Source organism: Aedes aegypti, chromosome 1 (genome assembly GCF_002204515.2).
Source record: "Aedes aegypti strain LVP_AGWG chromosome 1, AaegL5.0 Primary Assembly, whole genome shotgun sequence".
In the NCBI taxonomy this organism is placed as follows: Eukaryota; Metazoa; Arthropoda; class Insecta; order Diptera; family Culicidae; genus Aedes; species Aedes aegypti.
In genome coordinates this window covers 225,983,034-226,004,861 of record NC_035107.1, presented here as the reverse complement: position 1 = coordinate 226,004,861, position 21,828 = coordinate 225,983,034, and the positions used below count along the sequence as shown (strand labels likewise).

Here is a 21,828-nt window from a genome sequence, read left to right as displayed (position 1 = left end):
ATTGAGTTTGCATCACATCGAATCATAAATAGCCGTTTGAGTGAAATTTCATGCCAGCAAACGTAGCAGACATTAGAAATAATTAATCTTCTGCTTAGATTTATCAGCAACTTTGGAAAAGACTGCTCCGCCGATTGAGGTTTTTAATAACAGTTTACTTTGAACACAATACTTTTCACCTTTTCAGCCATAAAAACGGTGGGCTGCATTTGACGTTTCGTGAGAGGGGAATCTGGGTTGCATATGACGTTGATATTTTTCCTCTTCGCGAGTCTCTCTCAGGTTACGACTAAGCGTCGGTCCTCCAAGGAATTTCGGAACATCTCAGGATCCAGTTGACCAATGCTCAATATCGACACAGATTCGATTCTAAAACTAGAAAAGTTTTTTGAGAACTTGTGAAATAATGGTTTAAAAATATTGAGAAACATAAAAGTTATCGAGGTTTCAATATTTTTATTGCGGCAAAATATGAAGCTGCCGGTAGAGGGGTTAATTACATAAGGGTTTACGGGGGGAGGGAAGGTTTGAGATTTCTTACGCGACGTAGAATTTATTTTTTATTTCCATACAAATAATCTTACCATGAGGGGGAGGGGGAGGGGTGTGTTGAAAAATCTAGAAAATTGTCTTACGTAATTTATGGATCGCCCCCTACCATCCGAAAAATCGCAGCGGCGGGCTCTGTCCCAACTTGTTTTCTACACTTGAATCGCACAAGGATTTCTTTCGTCATCTATCCAAACACTAATCAGCTTGGGGTTTTCTTCTAGTTTCATGGTCTCAAACACATTGTTATTATATGCATATTCCTCTTGATTGTTTCCAGTTTGGGTTTTTATTTATTCTCACATGAATTCATATTTTCAAAAATGCTTATACTGACTGTCCGTTATAAACTATATAGTGTTCTCACTGTTGGTGGTTGTGGTGACGGTAGTGTTAAAAAATGGTGACGGTTGGAGTATTGGTATCATGAAGTTTTAATTTTCATTGGTTCTGTCCAATGCCAAGCTATACATGGCGAAAAAATGCTTCTTCGGATTACTGTCAACTCTGACCTCAGTTTGAACATTTTATTAAGAAAGATTTTACCGCAGATAAGTTCAAACAATGGCATTGAACAGAGCTAATACTGATATCAAATCTATTCAGATCTTCTCTAGTATTATTTGACTGAATTTAGGGTTGGAGTTTTCGAGATAAATGCGTGAATGTTGGATGTGGAATTATGTTTCGCGGAATGAACACATTCAGGTTTTGTTGCACTATTTTTTGCCTGCGATTTGTATTATCGTTCTATTGTTTGCGTGCTGAAAAAATGGCGGAAAATGTCTGCGGAGGATTGTTGGCAAGTGGGGAATACACGTCATCTTAATTGACATCTATTGTTCTCGAACTGTTGCTTGACGGTTCTGTTTAGAAGGAATGAAGCTGTCAAAATCACCGCTCAGCAGTTCCGATTCGCACAGCGTTGGGAAAGGATTAAAAGGATGGTACTGTGTAATGACATTTGATTGTTTACAAACATTTTAATGTCACTTTGGGTAGTTGGACAAAAAAGTGCACGCAAAATCGTCCCGCGATTTTTGGGCTGCTTTGTTTGAAGTACAAGCATTTGTTTGACGTTTATTTCTACCATTTTCTCTGTTTAGTTTTACAATCATTAGCAACTTGCATTTTCACTACAAACAGTTATTGGAATCTTGTTCTCTAAAACAGTTATCTCTATTGTATATATGTTTTGTGTTGGTTGGTGGTTGGCTAACATGTTTTCAAAATTGTTCAAATTGGCGGCATTTGTTTTTCCTTTTCTACAACATCTGTTTCATAAAAACGCCCTCTTTATTCAGCTTGTGCATTCGGTGACAGCAGATTTACATTCATTTGGTTTGGATTCAAGTCAAGGGGCCATCGAAAGGATCCAAGCTGACGCTAGTACACATGTTTTCGCTATGAGTATTACATATTGACGCCACGAAAAGACCGTCATCGCGATTGAATTCTCGCGTCCGTTTGTCTGTGAGGAAGTGGAAGTTACGCTTATATAAATATGGTCGATTGCTAGGCCCTACCCGTAGTTTTAAGTGGATTATTAGTTAGATTGGTTATAATGTTGTCGCTAATCTTGACGAGACAGATGTCGGATCAGTTGACAGCTGACAGCTGTCAGATTGATTTTATGTTTTCATTTATTTTTGTAAAACCTACATATATCTCGACTTGTTTGGTTTAGTGTCACCTCAACATTTGGATGACTTCAAGTCAATTTTTCGATTTTTTTTTCACGGTAATTTCTGCTCCAAAAGTTCTTACGGGATTACAAACTTAACTTACTTAAAAAATCCAAAATCAGGTTGGTCTGAAAAGTTTACCTAAATTAGAAGGATTTTCATCGCTAGTAATAATTTATTTTGTTTTCATATTTCGGTAGGTACAGTCTCTATGTTTTGCTTCGTTTATTGTTTAACGCTACTTTCTAAGATTAAATGTAAGATGTGTTGTCAATTCTTACTGTTTAAATAAGTTTCACTACATCTTTCTTCATAAATTGATTTTTCCCTTCTCCATCTGTCTCTCAATTAGTGTTTAATGTAGAATTAAGCTTTACCTCAATTTCTTTTGTTTCGTCACGGCGCTTTGTCTGTCAACGTTCGCCTGTCTTCACCTTTTTTGGTGAGTAAATAGGGGATGGAAGGTGTTTTAAATACTCTGAACTTGTGCTAAACAATCGATTAAAATTGTCAAATGTTTCAAAAAATCAAGCAATATGAAAATGTTTTATTTCGTGTTAAATAAATTAATTTGTCTAATCTTGATTAAAGTCTAATTTTGATTTTAAAAACTCTCAAATTGATTCGATCAGTTTGTTGTCAGTTTTTTATTTGTTTTATTCCAATGGATTTGTATCTGTTTAGGGTGATTCCGCGTTTTGTGCTTGCACCGGTAAAAACATCTCAACATTTATGTGTTCATTTATTTGGAAAGGCATTATTTGTTCTTCATTTATCATTGATCTCTGTTGCACGACAGTTAAAAATCCCTAAATTTCTAGCGTTTACTGTTGGTTATATGTGCTCATCTCTATCGCCTAGTCAATCATTTTATCAATAAATAGTCAGCAAAAGTTGTACGCGGTTTTATAACGGTACGCTACAAATGACACCTTTGTTCTTACTCTCACTATGTAGGTATAATAACTAGTTTCTTTAACATCCATGCTCGTTATTCAAAGTAATATATAAAACCATTTATCCAAACTTTATGTTTAGCAAAACCGCGTGGGACACGCCGTGGCTTGCTTTGATGTCCCGTTCAAAACGTTTATGAGTTTACACATATTTTTCAAGCTACGGTTCGGTTTGGTTGTAATTCGTATTTTGCTGAGGGGTGAACATTTTTGGCTAGTGTTTACATTGTATGATTTGGTTGTGGTTTATGGACTTCCTCACTTGTTGGCGGACTAGTTTGATGCATTTGACATTTAATGGGTTTGGATGAAACGTTTACGTTTTCATTTGCTGCGCTTATACTTAGCTATTCTTACTTGTTTTGTTTTGGAGTGTAATCTGCTTGATTATCGGTGGATTTTGTTGATACGGGAGTTTCCTGTAAAAAATAAAAAAAGGGAATCATTATCGACCTAAAAACTCTTCGTGTTTAATTATAATGATGTTGAGGCAGTGGTGATTGGTTAGAAATAATTGCGTCAATTTGAACTAAAATTATTCAAATCTACGATTAAATTGTTTCAGAGAACTTTTTGTTTAAAGTTGGCACGCGCCAATCTTTTCTGGCCTGGCATGAGTGCCCAGATTAGGGAAGTCGTCGCAAAATGCAGCATCTGTGCTAAATTTCAACCGTCTCAAGCTCCAGCCCCGACGCAAAGCCACCCTATTCCGGTGTATCCATTTCAGTTGGTGTCAATGGACGTGCTCTTCGCAGACTACCAAGGAAAAAGCTGCAAATTTCTTGTGACTGTTGACCACTATTCGGATTTTTTCGAAGCTGACCTGCTGAAAGATTTAACACCGAAGTCGACGATTGCTGCATGCAAATCCAACTTTTCGCGATACGGAAAACCTTCTTCTTTCTGGCGTTACGTCCCCACTGGGACAGAGCCTGCTTCTCAGCTTAGTGTTCTTATGAGCACTTCCACAGTTATTAACTGAGAGCTTACTATGCCAATGACCATTTTTGCATGTGTATATCGTGTGGCAGGTACGAAGATACTCTATGCCCTGGGAAGTCGAGAAAATTTCCAACCCGAAAAGATCCTCGACCGGTGGGATTCGAACCCACGACCCTCAGCTTGGTCTTGCTGAATAGCTGCGCGTTTACCGCTACGGCTATCTGGGCCCTACGGAAAACCTCAACAGGTTATTTCAGACAACGAAACAAATTTTATCAACAGAGAATGGAGGCAATTTGCAAGAGACTGGGATTTCTGCCATTCAACTTCGGCTCCCCATCATCAACAAGCTAACGGAAAAGCTGAAGCAGCCGTGAAAATAGCGCCAAGATTACTGAAGAAACACTCGCTGTGGCATACCTAAAGCGAAAACTTGTAACAGAAGTACCAGAAGCAATTGAAGAAAGAAGAAGTAAAGCAAAGTTTCAGTACGTTCGAAAAACCAAAAATCTTCCGCAGTTGGAAACAGGATCCGCAGTCTATGTACAACTAAACCCAGAAGTCACCAAAAAGTGGACACCTGCGAGAGTCAGTAACAAATTAAATGAGCGATCGTATGTTGTAGACGTAAATGGTGCACAATATCGACGTGATCTAGTGCACTTGAAACCACGTAATGAACCTGAAACGCCTGAAGTGAGTACCAATCCAGCTATTGCTTCAAACGTCGAAGCAACTGTTCCAGAAAGGTCTAATAGTGATTTGCAGTTGCCGATACCTAACGACGAGGTGGATACGAGCGTACCTACTACCATTACTCCGGAACTGATCTCAACACCGAAGCCGTCGAATACTACGAGAATTACCAGATCATCTTGTGATCCAATGATCGAGGAGGGTTAAAATGTTAGATCTAAGAGAAATGTCAAATTACCAGTTCGTTTCGAAGATTACTGTCTTGAATAATTTCTTTTTTTATAAAACAGGGAGGATGTTGCATTATTTAGTTATTGAACGCCACATGAGAATGTAATTTGTAAACGACCCTTTTGTACGTCATTCATTACGCGCGCATTCCTCTCCATTGACTAGTTTTCCATTCATTCTGTATCCGAGTGCGTATCAGTAAGAACGTTGAATAAAGTTAGTTTGTAAACCGTTTCCCGAAATATTTTATTTGATGACCAAATAAAACAGTTGCGTCATAATGTATCCCAGAACTAGCACTGCCTTCTGTCCGATGCATATAAGTACCTCGGATCTTAAATCTCATACCGAATCTATCTTCAATGTCCTACCATTGACCCTGTCTTTTGGTCTCTCTTTATCCGGTATTACGAAAAACAATTTTAACCGGTATTACGAAAAACAACTTTAAACTACATTATGGAAGCTTTTGAAGAAGCATGTCCTCTGCTGTCTGTGAAAACTATAAGAGGGACCCCATAGTGGAATTCCGATCTGACTAGACTCAGGAAATAATGTAGAAGGAGTTGGAACAGACGCTGTTCAGTACGATCAGAGTCGTTCAAGTCGGCTTGCAAGGCTTACAAGAAGGCTCTTCGTTATGCTGAACGTTTCGGCTGGAAAACCTTTGTACAAATATTTACAGTTTGAGTGAAGTCAGTCGGCTGAACAAAATCCTTGCAAAATCTAAGGATTTCCAAGTGAACGAAATTCGCTTACCTAATGCTGACTTTACTTCTTCTGATGAAGAAGTTTTAGAATGTTTATTCAATACACACTTCCCCGGATGTGTGGACATAGCATCTACGGATGAATCAAATGTATTTTCCTGTAGTTACGAGTCTCTGGCTTCGGCTCGCAGTATTGTAAATACTCAATCGATTCAACGGGCACTTTATAGATTTACTCCTTTCAAATCTCCAGGAGCGGATGGGATTTATCCTGTTCTGTTCTAAAAGAGATTTGAGTTTATCAAACATGTTTTGAAAAAGCTACTTGTAAGCAGTTTTGCTACCGGGTATACTCCTAGACCCTGGCGTGATATTACTGTAAAGTTTATCCCGAAAGGAGGACGTGCGTCGTATGAAGAAGCGAAGAGTTTTAAACCAATCAGTATGACCTCTGGAACGCATTATCGATCATCGACATTGCGTCAAGCAGCGATTCGAAAATTTAGTGTTTGCGGATGCTCCAAGGAGGAGTCTTGTCATCACTTTTGTGGAATCTCGTAGCAGATACGCTATTGAGGGAACTCAATAATAGCGGTTTTTCAACTTATGGATTTGCCGACGAGTATCTAGCTCTGACAGTTGGTGTGTGCATAACCACTCTGTTCGACCTGATGCAAAGTGCTCTTCAGGTAGTCGAGAGTTGGTTTCACCAATATGGCCTTTAATAATAAAACATCTATTGTTCTTTTTACGGAAAGATGAAACCGCGATGGATTTCGACCTTTACGTCATTTTGGCTCTGAGATTAATGTAACTGATCAGGTGAAGTATGTCAGAGTTGTTCTAAATTTCCAACTTGGTGCGTTCTCTACAACTCCCACGGTAGCGCTCGAGGCTTTTCTCGACGTTGTGCCACTACATACATCTTAAACAACGTTCTTGCTCTTACTGTTTATGGATACTGGATCTAAACACACTTCGTTGTTTCCACTTTTGATGAATTGGGACAACATGGTCCTTGCTTCAAGTGATCTCACAATTGCTTGTCACTTTCCTTACAGGACATTTACCACACAATTCCCTTCACGGGAAGAATGGACGTCTGGCTATTTGGAAAGAAGTACACAGTTAAAAATAATGAAGATTACGCGTCATGTAAACTTCGTTTATGCGATGTAAACATGACGTCATGTAAATTTAAGTCTGAAATCATGTAAAAATGTGTTAAATGTCATGTAACCACTTAGGATCCTGCTGGATTACAGCGGCATACCTATGTTTATTCAATGAAAATCACACAGGAACAGATGCTTCAGCGTTTTACTGATTAATTATTAAAACACTCACTGTAATCTTAATAACTGACGGTCACAAATTAGCAGAATTTCTCACGATTTTTTATTGATCGGTCTTTGCAATGTTTGTAAAAATCAAATCATACAAAGTGCAACACACTGTCATACACGTTAGTCATAATAAACGCCAAATCAACTTGTCTGGAGTTGTATTGGCTATGATGAATTTCATGAAATATATGTAAGGTTAAAAGGTGTAATACGCCCCCTTGACGCTCCTTTAACGAAAAAGTGCTCTATTACAGTAGCGAATACATTACATAAACAGTCAGTGCGTTGTTTAGTTGGTCAAGCTCTGCATGCAGCTTTCTCTTGTCAAGTAGTTTCTTTAAAGGATACGTATAAGGTACCGCGGGGCAAGTGGGGTAAGTGAAAATAATTGATATATTTTACTGAATATGTGAATTAACGTTTTAAACTCATGCGTAAACCTTTGAGGCCATTGAGAACATTACGTTAGGTAAGAAATTTCTGAGATTTTCCAGTCTTAATTGCATAATAGAGCGAAATATAGTTAACCTGCCAACTATCAGTCCGTAACAAGTTGGCGGCGTGCAATCTTATTTCAATATTTTTAGTGGGAAAAAATTGAGGAAAATAATTGTCTGTACCATTTCGAAGTTGTCCTCTCTGATAGTTTTGAACCACAATAAAAAAAGTTTTAGAATTAATTCTACATAGACCTAAAAATAATTAAATTGAAACACTGTCAATTTTCTAATCATGTGGGGCAAGTGAAAAGTTTCTCATTAGAGATTAAATTTGTGTTTTCTCTTTAGGTAGCTATACTTATACAAGGTTCACAATTATCCTAGAACATCAGAACGTGCTGATAATTCAAGAAACACTATACTCAAAGCGTTAAATGCTATTATCATGGCCAAATCATGGAACTTCTCTAAAAAAAAGATTACCAAATATTACGATATTAATATGTTTACTTCGGACAGCCGATTAAAAAGAAGACGTTGATTGAAAAGTTCCAATATAAGAGAACGCACGGAAATCTTGTGGGATGTCTATGTAAAGCTAGTTCAAAATATAAAAAATGGGGTACAGGTGTATCCACATAAAAAAAGTTTCTAAATACTATATTGAAGGATTCTGTTTGATTTCTCTTGAAGAGTTATCCGACGTCATATCCGATTTTCTTAAAAACAAATAACGAGCGGTGGAAATTCTACAGAGCAGAAATGCAATTGCTGTCCCATGATGTAAGAACTAACATTGGAAATGTTGCAGTTATAATGTTGTCGAATCATTTCAACAAACATAACTGAACAGAAGAAAATTCAAGTAACAATAATAAAATTTTCTTTGTTTTCATGTTACTTATGTTATTGTTCATTGGGACGCCTAACCAAATGTTAAAGGTAATAGAAATCTTGAATGTAACTGTTAGTTTTTGAATTTATTGTTCAAAAGGAGACGATTTTCAAAAACTTTTTCTGTACTTTTTTCTTCAATTTTACATAAATATCAATTTCAGTATACTGCTTATATTTGGTGGGAGTCAAGCTAAAAAATATACACGACCTCATCTGTTTTAATTTAAGGTCTCTAGAATTTGAAGAATCCCAACTATGCGAAATCCCTTATCCACTTGCCCCACGGTACCTTATACAAGATTATTTCAGTGAATGATCCATATCTGGATGTTTCAAAACAACCCGTGAAATATTTCCCTCCCGTAGAAAAATGGTGCAAGCGTTGTAGAAATGTTTAGAAATAGAATTCCACCAAAGTTCTATTCAGAAGAAGAAGTTCAGAAGAATTCATTATCAGTCGTCTACCGGTAAAAGTTTTTGTAATAAGTACAATAATAAAAGCATAGACTTCATTTCAAACGAGGCTTTCTTATCGGATGCAAGATTTCAATTCAAAAAACATGATTTTCGTTATTTTTTATTTTTTATTGACTATTGACTGTTAACTTCTCAAATAACATATATGTAATATAAGGAATCAGATTTACGTGTGAAAAGCCTCAATCCGGTTTAAATGAAGTTTGAGCATATTACACCGTATAACCCTATATAGCCTTCAAGTTTGTGCGAATAGAGGGAATTCGTGCATTTTAAACAATTTGCTTTGACCAAATAAACGATTTTTGTTATGTTGATCAAATTTTTCGCTGGGTTATAACTATTATTGATATTGTATCATTATCAAATGAGGAATAAATTATTATTTTAAAGCATGTTAAAGCTGTTTCAATCCTTGGAGATAACTGGAGCGTTTACGAAATGTACCGGTGACAAATTCGCTTGAGCATGGGTGGCAGTATAGATGGAGTAGACGGTACCTTCAGATAAGCTATATTGTGGGATTTATATTTGCCAGCTTTCCGTGTCATTTAACAGTGACTGAACGGAACAGTGGTAGCCAATATGATTAGCGATCTGAAGATCATTGCGGCTTGCACTTACTCGTTTTACCTTTTTATTTTTCGTTTGTTTGTTGAAACAAAGTTATATAAAGTGCAAAATACTATTATGTACGAAATTATAGAAAGCACCGAACGAACTCGTCCCAAGTTGTATTTCCTACACTGCATTTTTTGGAATGTACGTATATGGCCTCCACATATGTTCACATAGAGAGAATCTATGCATTTTATACAATCATTTATTTCCGAATAATCGTTCACTTTACTGAGTTGAATCTCAGTTATTTGAACTAATTTGTTGGCTGGGTTATATATCTCAGAAATTTACACGTTTCGTTCGAACTGTGTAAATCAAATAATATAGTATATGTTACACTGATGGCTCCCTTCTTGAAGGTAGAGCTGGTACTGGTGTATATTCTCGTGAGCTAAGGCTGAATCAGTTTTACTCACTTGGTAGAAACTGCACGGTTTTTAAGGCGGAAATATTTGCTCTTATGCGTGAAGTGCCATCAGCGTGTAATGGGTAAAGTCATATACTTTTTTTTTAATTTCTTTATTAGTAGCATTCCAAACATTACATTAGGGGGATTCACTTAATGTCGCGTAAAGTGCAATTCTGCGTAACTTCGACAATGAAATATTTCAAATGAAATATTCTTTATTTGATTCGGTGGAATGTCAAACAAGATATTTTTAGTCTAGTTGTCCATGGATCTAGCCGCTGTAAACGTCAATTATTTGCTATTTTCAGCTAGAAAGTGATTATTTTTTAGGGCTACTTTCGCACTTATTTTGAAATTTCAAAGCGTAATTACATATTAGCATAATTGATGTGATTTATTATTCAACTAGACAGACGCACCTGGTTTTTATTGATAACAACCAAGATTGCTGATTGAAGATTTAATATATGACCGCTTCCCTCATCTCCAGCTACTTCCGGAAAAATTCCTTTGAAAGAATAACTGGTGCCTCGCATGATTTGCAAAGAAGAATATTTAAGTTCCCAGACCACTGGAGTTTATACAAAGACTTAAGACCACGGTTCATACACATTTTTAAAATTGTTTTGTGGACAAAAAACCACAAGGGCAGATGGGCAGTAGATGAATTCCGGCGAACAATTTCTTCGAAGAGAAAAGAATTTCTTCCATTACTCGGCAGCAAGAAAATTTTCTTTCCTCCGAAGAAAATACGTGCCGGAATTCGCTTACTGGGAATTGAAAATAATTCGACGTGTTTTATGGGCTGCCCCTTGATATGAAATAAAAGACCCGGTTACTCCTGGAGATCGTCATAGAAAATATTTCACTTTTCCAATGCCGATGAACCGATTGTAAAAGTCCTCGCCCAAGATCTAGATATTCAATCCTGCCACCATTAGGACACATTATTTCAGATAGGCTCTTATTAGCTATGTAAATCAGTAACTTTTTCAATTTTGATTTGCGTCCTGCTGATTATCGAAATTTTGAAATGAATTTTCCGTTCTCGCTCTAAGAAAACAACATATAGACATTTGTCAGATTACCAAAGCGTTCTTGGATTGATTTACTGTTGAATTTGATCATCCAGAAAAGTTTCACTGTCAGTTTACGCAACGTGATGAAATATTTAAGATAATCGATTTAGTATGACTTACGCGGCGCTTTACGCTGTTAAGTGAATACCCTTATTCATTATTTCTTATATCTAGATATTCTGTGTTATTACACAACACTATCATCCTAATTTGGTAACACAAATCTAAGATTTTATTAACATTTTGTTAACAACATATTATATTTCATTTGCCGTAGCAGTTCAGATTTTTTACAGGTGAGATGATTTCACCTGCTTATAAGAGAAAAAAAAAAGTTTTTAATATACTTAACCTAACTTATCCTAAACATATAACGCATTAATCGTAGCAATAGAAGATTGTAACGATTTTTGCCTGAAATTATTAATTATTTTATTTGACATTTGTTCCAATGTTTCAACATTGGATATTCTATGTAACTCATTGGTACTATACCAGGGAGGAAGCCTCAGAATCATTTTCAAAATTTTATTTTGAATTCTCTGCAGAGCTTTATTCCTGGTATTACAACAGCTAGTCCATATTGGTACAGAATACAACATGGCTGGCCTGAAAATTTGTTTGAATATCAAAAGTTTGTTCTTAAGACAAAGTTTTGATTTTCTATTAATAAGGGGATAGAGACATTTTACATATTTGTTACATTTGGCTTGAATGCTCTCAATGTGATTTTTGAAAGTTAAATTCTTATCTAGCATAAGCCCTAGATACTTATCTTCATCTGACCAATTTATTGGAACTCCTCTCATCGTGACAACATGTCTACTTGAAGGTTTCAAATAAAGAGCTTTTGGTTTATGTGGGAATATTATTAGTTGAGTTTTGAAAGCATTAGGAGAAATCTTCCATTTTTGCAAGTATGAAGAAAAAATATCCAAACTTTTTTGCAATCGACTACAGATGACACGCAGGCTTCGTCCTTTGGCGGAGAGGCCTGTGTCATCCGCAAACAAAGATTTTGACATCCCTGAGGTAACTCAGGTAAGTCAGATGTGAAAATATTGTATAATATTGGTCCCAAAATGCTGCCTTGGGGAACACCAGCTCTTACAGGAAGTCTTTCAGATCTGGAGTTCTGATAATTAACCTGAAGTGTACGATTTGACAGATAACTTTGAATTATTCTAACAATGTATGTTGGAAAATTAAAGTTTTTCAATTTTACGATCAAACCTTCATGCCAAACACTGTCGAATGCTTTTTCTATGTCTAGAAGAGCAAGACCAGTAGAATAGCCTTCAGATTTGTTGGAACGGATTAAATTTGTTACACGTAAAAGTTGATGAGTGGTCGAATGTCCATGGCGGAATCCGAACTGTTCATTGTCAAAAATTGAATTTTCGTTGATGTGGGCCATCATTCTGTTCAAAATAACCTTTTCAAAAAGTTTACTGATGGAGGAAAGCAAACTGATTGGACGATAGCTAGAAGCTTCTGTAGGATTTTTGTCTGGTTTTAAAATTGGAACAACCTTAGCATTTTTTCCATTTGTCAGGAAAATATGCTAATTGAAAACATTTGTTAAATATATCAACTAAAAATGATAAGCTACTTTCTGGAAGTTTCTTGATGAGGATGTAGAAAATTCTATCATCGCCAGGAGCTTTCATATTTTTGAATTTTTTAATAATAGTTCTCACTTCTTCCAAATCAGTCTCCCAGGCATTTTCGAAAACGTTCTCTTGATTGAGAATATTTTCGAAGTTCTGAGTAACTTGATTTTCAATTGAACTAGTAAGTCCTAAATTAAAATTGTGCGCACTTTCAAAATGCATAGCAAGTTTTTGAGCTTTTTCGCAATTAGTTAGTAATAATTTGTTTTCCTCTTTCAATGCCGGTATTGGTTTCTGAGCTTTTTCAAGATTTTAGATAATTTCCAAAAGGGCTTAGAGCCAGGGTCCAATTGTGAAATTTTATTTTCAAAATTTTTGTTCCTTAATTGAGCAAAACGTTTCTTGATTTCTTTCTGCAAATCCTGCCATATAATTTTCATAGCAGGATCTCGAGTGCGTTGAAATTGTCTTCTCCTCAAGTTTTTAAGACGGATCAAGAGTTTAAGATCATTGTTTATAATCACGGATTCAAATTTTACTTCACAAAATTGGAATTGCAATGCTCCGGGCTTCAAAAATGGAATTTGTTAAAGTTTCAAGAGCATTGTCAATATCGAGTTTAGCTTCTAAAGAAATGTTAATATCAAGATTAGAGTCAACATACGTTTTATATATAATCCAGTCGGCTCGTAAATAATTGAAAGTGGAGCTGATAGGATTGAGCATCGCTTCTTGGGATATTTGAAATGTAACAGGGACATGATCAGAATCAAAATCAGCATGAGTAATCAGTTGGCTACAAAGATGACTAGAGTCGGTTAAGACCAAATCAATCGTAGATGGATTTCTAGGAGAGGAAAAACATACATGTGGCTATCAGGGTATTGAATTGAGAAATATCCTGAAGAATTTGAGAATTATTCCATGACCGATGTTTGGCATTAAAGTCACCAATGACAAATTTTTTTTGACTTATTGCGAGTCAATTTTCGCAAGTCAGTTTGGAGCAAATTAACATGCTGTCCAGAGCATTGAAAAGGCAAATAGGCAGCTATGAAAGTATATTTAACAAACAGTGTTTCAACAGAAACACCTAAAGATTCAAATGATGGAAACAGTTGATGTTTTATACGCCTATGAATGATGATTGCAACTCCCCCACATGCCCCATCAAGTCGATCATTACGATAAACAAAAAAGTTAGGATCTCTTTTGAATTTAGATACAGGTTTCAAATACGTTTCGGTAATAACTGCTATATGCACGTTATTAACCTTAAGAAAATTAAACAGCTCGTCCTCTTTACCATTCAGAGAACGAGCATTCCAATTCAAAATATTTAAATTATTATTTGGATCCATTAAAAAAACGTAATCCAATAACAATTTGATTTGTAAATTTTACACATACTTGGACTGCTTCAGTCATAGTGGTGGCTTTGAATATTGCATCAATCATTAGATTCAATTGTTCAGTTAGAAAATTAAAATCAGAGGCAGACATGTCATGTGATTTCCCATTAGAATTTCCGGTAGACGAAGAAGCGGAGTTACCTGTGGCGGTAGGTTTTTTTCCATTTGATTTGAAACAAGTAGAATGGGTACCCATGGATCGAACAGGGGAGGAGTTCGAATTTCCTGCTACGATATCGGCAAAGGATTTACCGTGAGGCAAATTCCGGAAACGACCGTTATCGTAACGGATATTATCTTTCATCTGCCTGGCACGAGCCTCAATGACCCTTTTGCGTGAAGGGCAATTCCAAAAATTGGACTTATGGTTAGCCCCGCAATTAGAGCATATGAACTTGGTGGTATCTTCCTTCAATGGCGTGAGAAGAACCTCCGCAAATCATGCATTTAGCATCCATGCGACAATTTTTTGTACCATGACCCCACTTTTGGCACCGACGGCACTGCGTGGGGTTCTGGTAATTTCCTCCAGGTTTCTGGAAATGTTCTAAAGTCACACGGACATCGAACATAAGTTTTGCTTTTTCTAAAGCTTTAATATTATTTTGTTCTTTTTTGTTAAAGTGAACTTAATAAAATTCTTGAGAAAGCCCTTTCCGAACAATGCCAGATTGGGTTCTCTTTTTCATAATGATTACTTGGACTGGAGAAAATCCAAGTAAATCATTTATTCCATTTTTGATCTCTTCAGGTGATTTATAGTCACTTGAGAGACCTTTCAAGGCAACTTTGAACAAACGTTCAGTTTTGTCGTCATACGTAAAATAATTGTGCTTCTTCTCTTCAAGATGTTTGAGAAGAAGTTCGCGATCTTTAAGAGTTTCCGGCAATAATATATGTTATATGGTTGAAATTTATTCTTTGCTTTGTATATCTTGATATTTTCAAACAGAGTTGCTCAATATCAGTCATATCACCTGATAGCTGATGCGTTTTTCAGTGACTAACTAGTTGCAATCCATCTGCAGCAATGTTAAAAATACCCGTACTGATAAATTGTTATTTTATTTGCTTCATTTAAGGCTAAACTTAACCCATCAGTGATATCCATAGTCTTTCGCCATCAATGCACTAGTGAAGGAGTAGACAGGATGATGTTGATGTGATATAGATTGATTCGAATTGTATCGGCCTGTACAAATCAGCAAATTTTAGGCGTTGAAAATGACAGCGAGCAACTCTATTTACAGGAACTAAGCCGTCCACTAATACTTATTAAATTTCCATATTTCAGTGTGTTTTCTTCTTCTTGATGCTAACTAGTGTTGTGCTTTAGTAACAATGTCTGTTTAAATTTAAATTTCTGTCGGGTATCCCAGCACTGCCTTCTGTCTGATACGTATATCTCGGATCTTAAATCTCATACCGAATCCATCTTCAATGACCTACCGTTGACCCTGTTTTTGGTCTCTCTTTATCCAGTACTACGAAAAACAACTTAAACAATCACAAATAGGGTAGGTGTACCAATTATGGGTTCAATAATTCACCAGTATGGCTTCAAAAAGATGAGTTGATCAGTAGTATGTAGTATTTGTACTAAATTTAGTTTTTAAAATCGTTGTCTTTGTCCCAATTACGGTAATTCCCAAGTAAACAAAAGCATTATAGATGCATACAAATATCACTACAAATGCTTACACGCCTCATAACAGCAATTTCGCCGCATAGAAATCTAATTATTGTATCATTGATGCTTCTAAGTCAGATGCATACAGGCAATAAATAAGTACTAAATTAGCCAAAACCCAAGTAACCAATAACCACGATAAATCGCTTTTTGCATGAATATTCTACAAATTTTGTACGAGCTGTAACATATAAAGGTCATTCACTCACCCCTTCAGCGTTATGAAGTTTGTGAATCAGAATCAGGCTAAGATGCATTAAAAATGCAGTAATAGGGTTTCTATGCGGGGGAAGCGCTGCTAGAACGCGTGTCTGCTTTTGTAGTGCTATTATAATGGTATATGCTTTTGCTATACGCTTTTCTGATGCTTATTTGCGGCTTATTATTACCTCTTTTTATTCCTATTATTGTCATAATTAGCACTACAGCTATAACCGGCACTTCTACCCTAAATCCTTCTAGATGACAATGAACGACCCGGCCAAGCACTAGAAGCAGCAAGAGCAGCAACCGAAGCTGCAACGGCAGTCAGTCAGTGGCAACATCATCCAAGGACTCTAGAGCCATATCCATTATTCTTCATAATTTATGGGAAAACAAGCCCAGAAAGAGGTCGCTTCACGTCAACTTGATCTTCTCGGGCTCTCGTTGAATGGCGTGTCCCCTTGGCTTGGCGTCATCCCATCACTACTACTGCCGCCGCCCGTAGTCACATTTCTTCTAGGAAAAGCGGATGGGGAGAAAATTGGGTTGACTCTATATCTATCCCACTGTAGACACTAGAGCGTGGTAAAAATACTTTGCCGGAGTTTGCCACCGAGCGAAAAAAAAGGGTTACATGGGGGACCCGACTCTTCGTCTTTTAGTTATGGCCATGGCGATGCGATGGGGCCCTTTCCGGGAAGTTAGTTTCTTCTTTTGCTTTCGTTCAGGGGTTCTCAATCGATGCGGTTCGTAAGAAAGCCCAAATTTAATTAATAAATAAACCATGATGACTCAATTACTCAGAAGTGAATAAATTGGGTGAATTTGTGGGCCTTTGGGATTTGAATTACAAACTTGTAACCTTCTGAGCTATTGATTCACCAAGTTACTCAATGGTTTAGTCACCCGAGAAGGCAAAAAAACGCTTAGTTATAACAAATTTTCACATGGATATCGTATTGTTGGATGAGATTTGACGATTCGGTGAGACCATTCCATTAAATTTAACAATTTTTTTTTTTCTATACAATACACATTTATTGAACTATTCAGAACCTCTGCTCGTAGGTATCAGTCGCTTCAGCTCATCTTCTCATGTGGTTTGCTCGTCGGGTGGTGATGGAGAGGCATCGAGGCGTGGGAAAGCACGTTCTTCGCCGACACTTATCGGACGAAATTCACGAAGGAATAAGGAAAAAAGTTTTTCTCTCCTACTGCGCATTTCTTCTCTGCCCGCTTGAACACGATGATGCTATCTGACGCTGACAGGGGTTCATTTAAATATGCTCTAACGCAATTTTACGCCGGAAAAATGAGCGATAATATTTGAATTGTGTTGTGTTTGAGTTATTTTGAAATTGGAGCTCTCTTTAAGCTCATGAGAGATTGTCTTCAATTTCTCTTGCAATTTTGCCAAAAAAAAAGGTTTTTCGATGCTGGTTATCTCCATCACTTTTAAACTACAAGCCACGAGTGTTTCATAATATTTGAATGCACCCCCGTCCAGGTTATGCCATCGAGAGACAACTCCTAGAAAGGAGTAAGGGAGGTGAACGCAAATTGAAATATTATGATGAGCCGCACTATCTGACGCGTTGTGGGTTTAGCGTCATCATTGTCATCGTTTGCAAGATAATATTCACAGGACACGTTTACGGAGGTTTGCGTTTCTTTCGTTTTTGTCGCAGGTATGATTTGAAATTGTCGTTATTACGGGAATGGCCTTAAGTTGAACGTGCAATTGATTTAAGATGATACTTTGAAACAGAGATGCGTCTAATATGAATCAAACTCACATCAAACACTAAAAGTTTGAATAGTCTAGAAAACCAGATATATACGTTGAGTTGAGGCTAGATGATGAATTCAAATGAAATTATTGGTAGATTTTTCACCACCAATTTCAAACAGAATTTCAACGAGGATTCTCAATCTTTGAAAGGATTTCCGACAGAGTCCTGGCAAGGATTTCTGACATAATTCTCGAGGGTTCCTAAAAAAAACCTAACAGTATCATGGGAAGGATTTCTAATAGAATCCTTGGAAGGATTCATAGTAGAATCCTAGGAGGATTCTAAGAACAATCCTAGGAAGGATTCCTAGTAGAATCATGGGAAGGGTTTCTTAAGATTCTGCTAGAATAGAACAGAACAGAACAACAAAATCCTGGGAAGGATTTCTAAAAGAATCCAGTGAGGGATTCCTAACAGAATCCCGGGAATGATTCCTAGTAGAATCCTAGGAAGATTTCAATTACAATCATGGGTAAAGCCCATTTTTTACTACGATTATGTTTGATACGAAATAGAGTCTTGTGAAAATTTGACTGTACGTTTGATATAATCTATTTTTGGTCAATGCACTTACCTAAAAAACATCTAATTCACTAGATTGCATTATGCGCGGCAGAGAGGCTCAATCCGGCCGTTGGCTTCTGCTCTACTGATTTTCGTCTCCAGATCCGAATGGGACATGCATTTGCATCGGTGCAACGATTCCGTGTCGGTGTAAACTTTTTTTGCAATATTTGTGTATGAATGACTTCATGTGCTTCTTATCCTTGTTTAAAAAATCTCGTTTTACTTCCTATAAATCGTGTATCTCGCATATCGGTCGCATTTCCCAGGTCTTGTGGACACTTGGATATGTGTGCTTTTGGTTGAGCTTGAATTGATTGCAGTCATGGGGGAGAATTAGAAGATGAAATCGCCGCAGTCCATTGCGTAGTCAAAGTCCTCCCCGCCAACGTCTTCGATTCCGTGAAAGTCGAACGGGCTGATGTCGGTATGGTAGATTCCACCGGCGCACGGAGCCTCGATCATGTTGGTGCAGTGGGTCGTTGGCAGGGCGTGCAACGTGATCGAGTCCTCGCATTGGGACCAGGTCAGTGCTGTAAGATAGAATGGAAGCGAAAGCTAGAGTAAGGAAAGATTGTTAAAATGCTGTATGGAAAAAAATACGCTCCGACCACTCTTTACGATCGTTATACCGGGTCGTAATGAAACATCAGAAAACTATAGTAATATTTTACAAAAAAAAAAATCAATACATCAATACAGATTCAAGATATTTGGCAAAGTTGAAGAATGGTCTGAAAAATTTAAGGTGATTATAAAACGAAGCCAAACTATGAATTTTCAAGTGCACAAGACGAGAGAATCTGACAACAGTTCGCGTTGAAAACCAATCAAATTGATTGCTTGCTGGTGGTGACCAATGGGATAGATTTTCAACGCGGAGCGTTGTTTGCTTCTCAAGTCTTGTGCTCTTGAAAATTTGAGGTGTGGCTTCCTTCTATAATCACCTTAAAGAGAGTCAGTCGATGTTTTCAAATCCTTGAATCTTGATGGCAACAATGCTAGATGATCATCAATACAGTTTGTTATATGGGGATGGTACATTACGCTTCTCCTCTTATTGGCATTACATCGTCACTAGGACAAAGCCTGCTTCTCAGCTTAGTGTTCAATAAGCACTTCCACAGTTATTAACTGCGAGCTTTCTTTGCCAAAGTTGCCATTTTGCGCATTCGCATATTGTGGGGCAGGTACGATGATACTTGTATGCCCAGGGAAGTCAAGGAAATTTCCATTACGAAAAGTCTTGTTGTCTCAAAAACACATTAGTTTCATCCTCAGTCAACCGACAACCCAAGTAATCAAAAACACTAATTATAATGCATACATGCATTACAATAGCACAATAAATGCTTACACGCCTAATAACAGCACTTCCATAGCTTAGAAACCGTATTACTACATCATTAACCCTTTGGGGCCGGCGCGGTCATATATGACCGCAGTACAAAAAAGGCTGTAAAAAAAGAACCAATTAACAAATGTATATACTGTCTTCGGCAAAGTTGTCCCAAATATACTCTTTTATCAGAGAAAAATATGAAGTATATGCCTTTATGACTTAATTGACAACCTAGAACATCCTGAACATCCTGAAGTTTGGAAAATTGAACTATAAGTACATACGAAGCGTGAAATGCTGCTTGTGAACATAAATGATGTTCAGGCTAGATAATACAGAATTACTCTTTTAACGAGAACACTATTTCATTTGCTTTGCTATGTCCTGGGATGTTCTAGGACGTCCAAACTGTCCTGAAGCACACTCTTTGAAATCTACAACCGTAACAGTAATTGTTTGAGTTAAAAACAATAACATTACAAATTCAAATAGAATCTACCAACCTCTGAGAATCTCAAGAGCTATTTCAAGGAACGTTTGGGATATTCCAGGCCCTCCAAATTACCCTGGAGTTCAGAACTTCAGGTCTACACTTGTTCCAGTAGATATTCTCGCTAAACTGAGTGAAGTTATATAATCTACAATGTTTACTGAACTTTGTCACGGATCAAAAGGCTACTTCAAGAAACGTTTGAGGTATTCCAGGCCCTCCAAATAACCCTGGAAATCTGAATTTCATGTCTACATTTATTCCAGTAGTATTTCTTGCTAAACTGGGTGAAGTTATATAATCTACCATGTTCACTGATCTTTCGCACGTATCAATAGGATGTTTTAAAGAACGTTTGGAGTATTCCGGGCCCTCCAAATTACCCTGGAGTTCAGAACTTCAGGGCTACACTTATTCCAGAAATTTATCTCGCTAAACTGAGTGAATTTATAAAATCTTTCCTGTTCACTAAACCTTCTCATGCATCAATAGGCTGTTTCAAGGAACGTTTGGGATATTATAGGTGCTCCAAATTACCCTGGAGTTCAGAACTTCAGGTCTACACTTATTCCAGTATTTTTTCTTGTTAAACTGAGTAAAGATATATAACTTACCAAGTTTACTGAACCTTGTCACGGATCAATGGACTAATTCAAGGAACGTTTGGGGTATTCTACACAGCTAAAAATATGTTGTAAATTTAAGTTTATTTTCATGCACATATTTGGAGCATCAAAATAAACCTAAATTTCAACGACCAATCCATTATTTTTCAATTGAATTCACTTTAAATTTACACGATCATGTAACATTCAACCATTTTTAGTTGAAAATTGAACGTATATTCGTTTAAATTTACATGATGCTGTAATAACACACGAATTTGATTTATTTTTACAGTAGACTTCAGTTTACATCACATTGAAAATTAAATATTTTTTTCTGTGTAGGCCCTCCAAATTGCCCTAGTGTTCGTAACTTCAGGTTTACATTTGTTTCAGTAATTTATCTCACTAAACTGAGTGAAGTTATATAATCTAACATGCTCACTAAACCATCTCATGGATCAATAAGCTCTTTCAAGGAACGTTTGGGATTCCAGGCCCTCCAAATTACCCTGAAGTTCAGAACTTCAGGTCTGCACTTGTTCAAGTAATTTATCTCGCTAAACTGAGTGAAGTTATATAATCTAACATGTTCACTGAACCTTCTCACAGACCAATTGGCTATTTCAAGGAACGTTGGTGATATTCCAGGCCCTCCAATTTACCCTGGAGTTCAGAACTTCAGGTCTACCCTTGTTCCAGTAACTTTTCTCGCTAAAATGATCAAAGTTTTCCCTTTGGGGCCGGCACGGTCATTTATGACCGCAGTCGGAAAATGGCTGCATAAAAAGAACCAATGAATAAAATTTACTGTCTTCGGAAAAGTCCTTGCAAACTTCCCTGTCAGGGAAAAATTCTAGATGTATGCCTTAATGTCCTACTTGGCAACCTAGAACATCCTGAACATGCAGAAGTCTGACAAATAGAATAATTAGTATAAAAGTAGCTTAAAATGCCTTTTGTAAATACAATTGATGTTCGTACTTGGTAATACATACCTATTATGTCAAGAAAAACGCTGCTTCACATGCCTTTTCATGTCCTGGGATATTCTACGACGTTCAGACTATCCCGAAG

The 21,828-nt window shown here is 36.9% G+C and overlaps 1 protein-coding gene across 1 annotated transcript in view; it reads right to left on the bottom strand.

Moving 5' to 3' along the window:
- Nucleotides 1-762: 762 nt before the first annotated feature.
- LOC5577938 overlaps nucleotides 763-21,828 on the bottom strand; it is a 474,522-nt gene continuing 453,456 nt past the window's right edge. The window contains exons 9-10 of the mRNA XM_021857707.1: nucleotides 18,325-18,847; nucleotides 763-3,609 (exon numbers count right to left, since the gene is read on the bottom strand). Of these exons, the coding sequence (XP_021713399.1) occupies nucleotides 18,651-18,847 (197 nt within the window). The 3' untranslated portion in view covers nucleotides 763-3,609; nucleotides 18,325-18,650. The remainder of the gene's footprint in view (nucleotides 3,610-18,324; nucleotides 18,848-21,828) is intronic.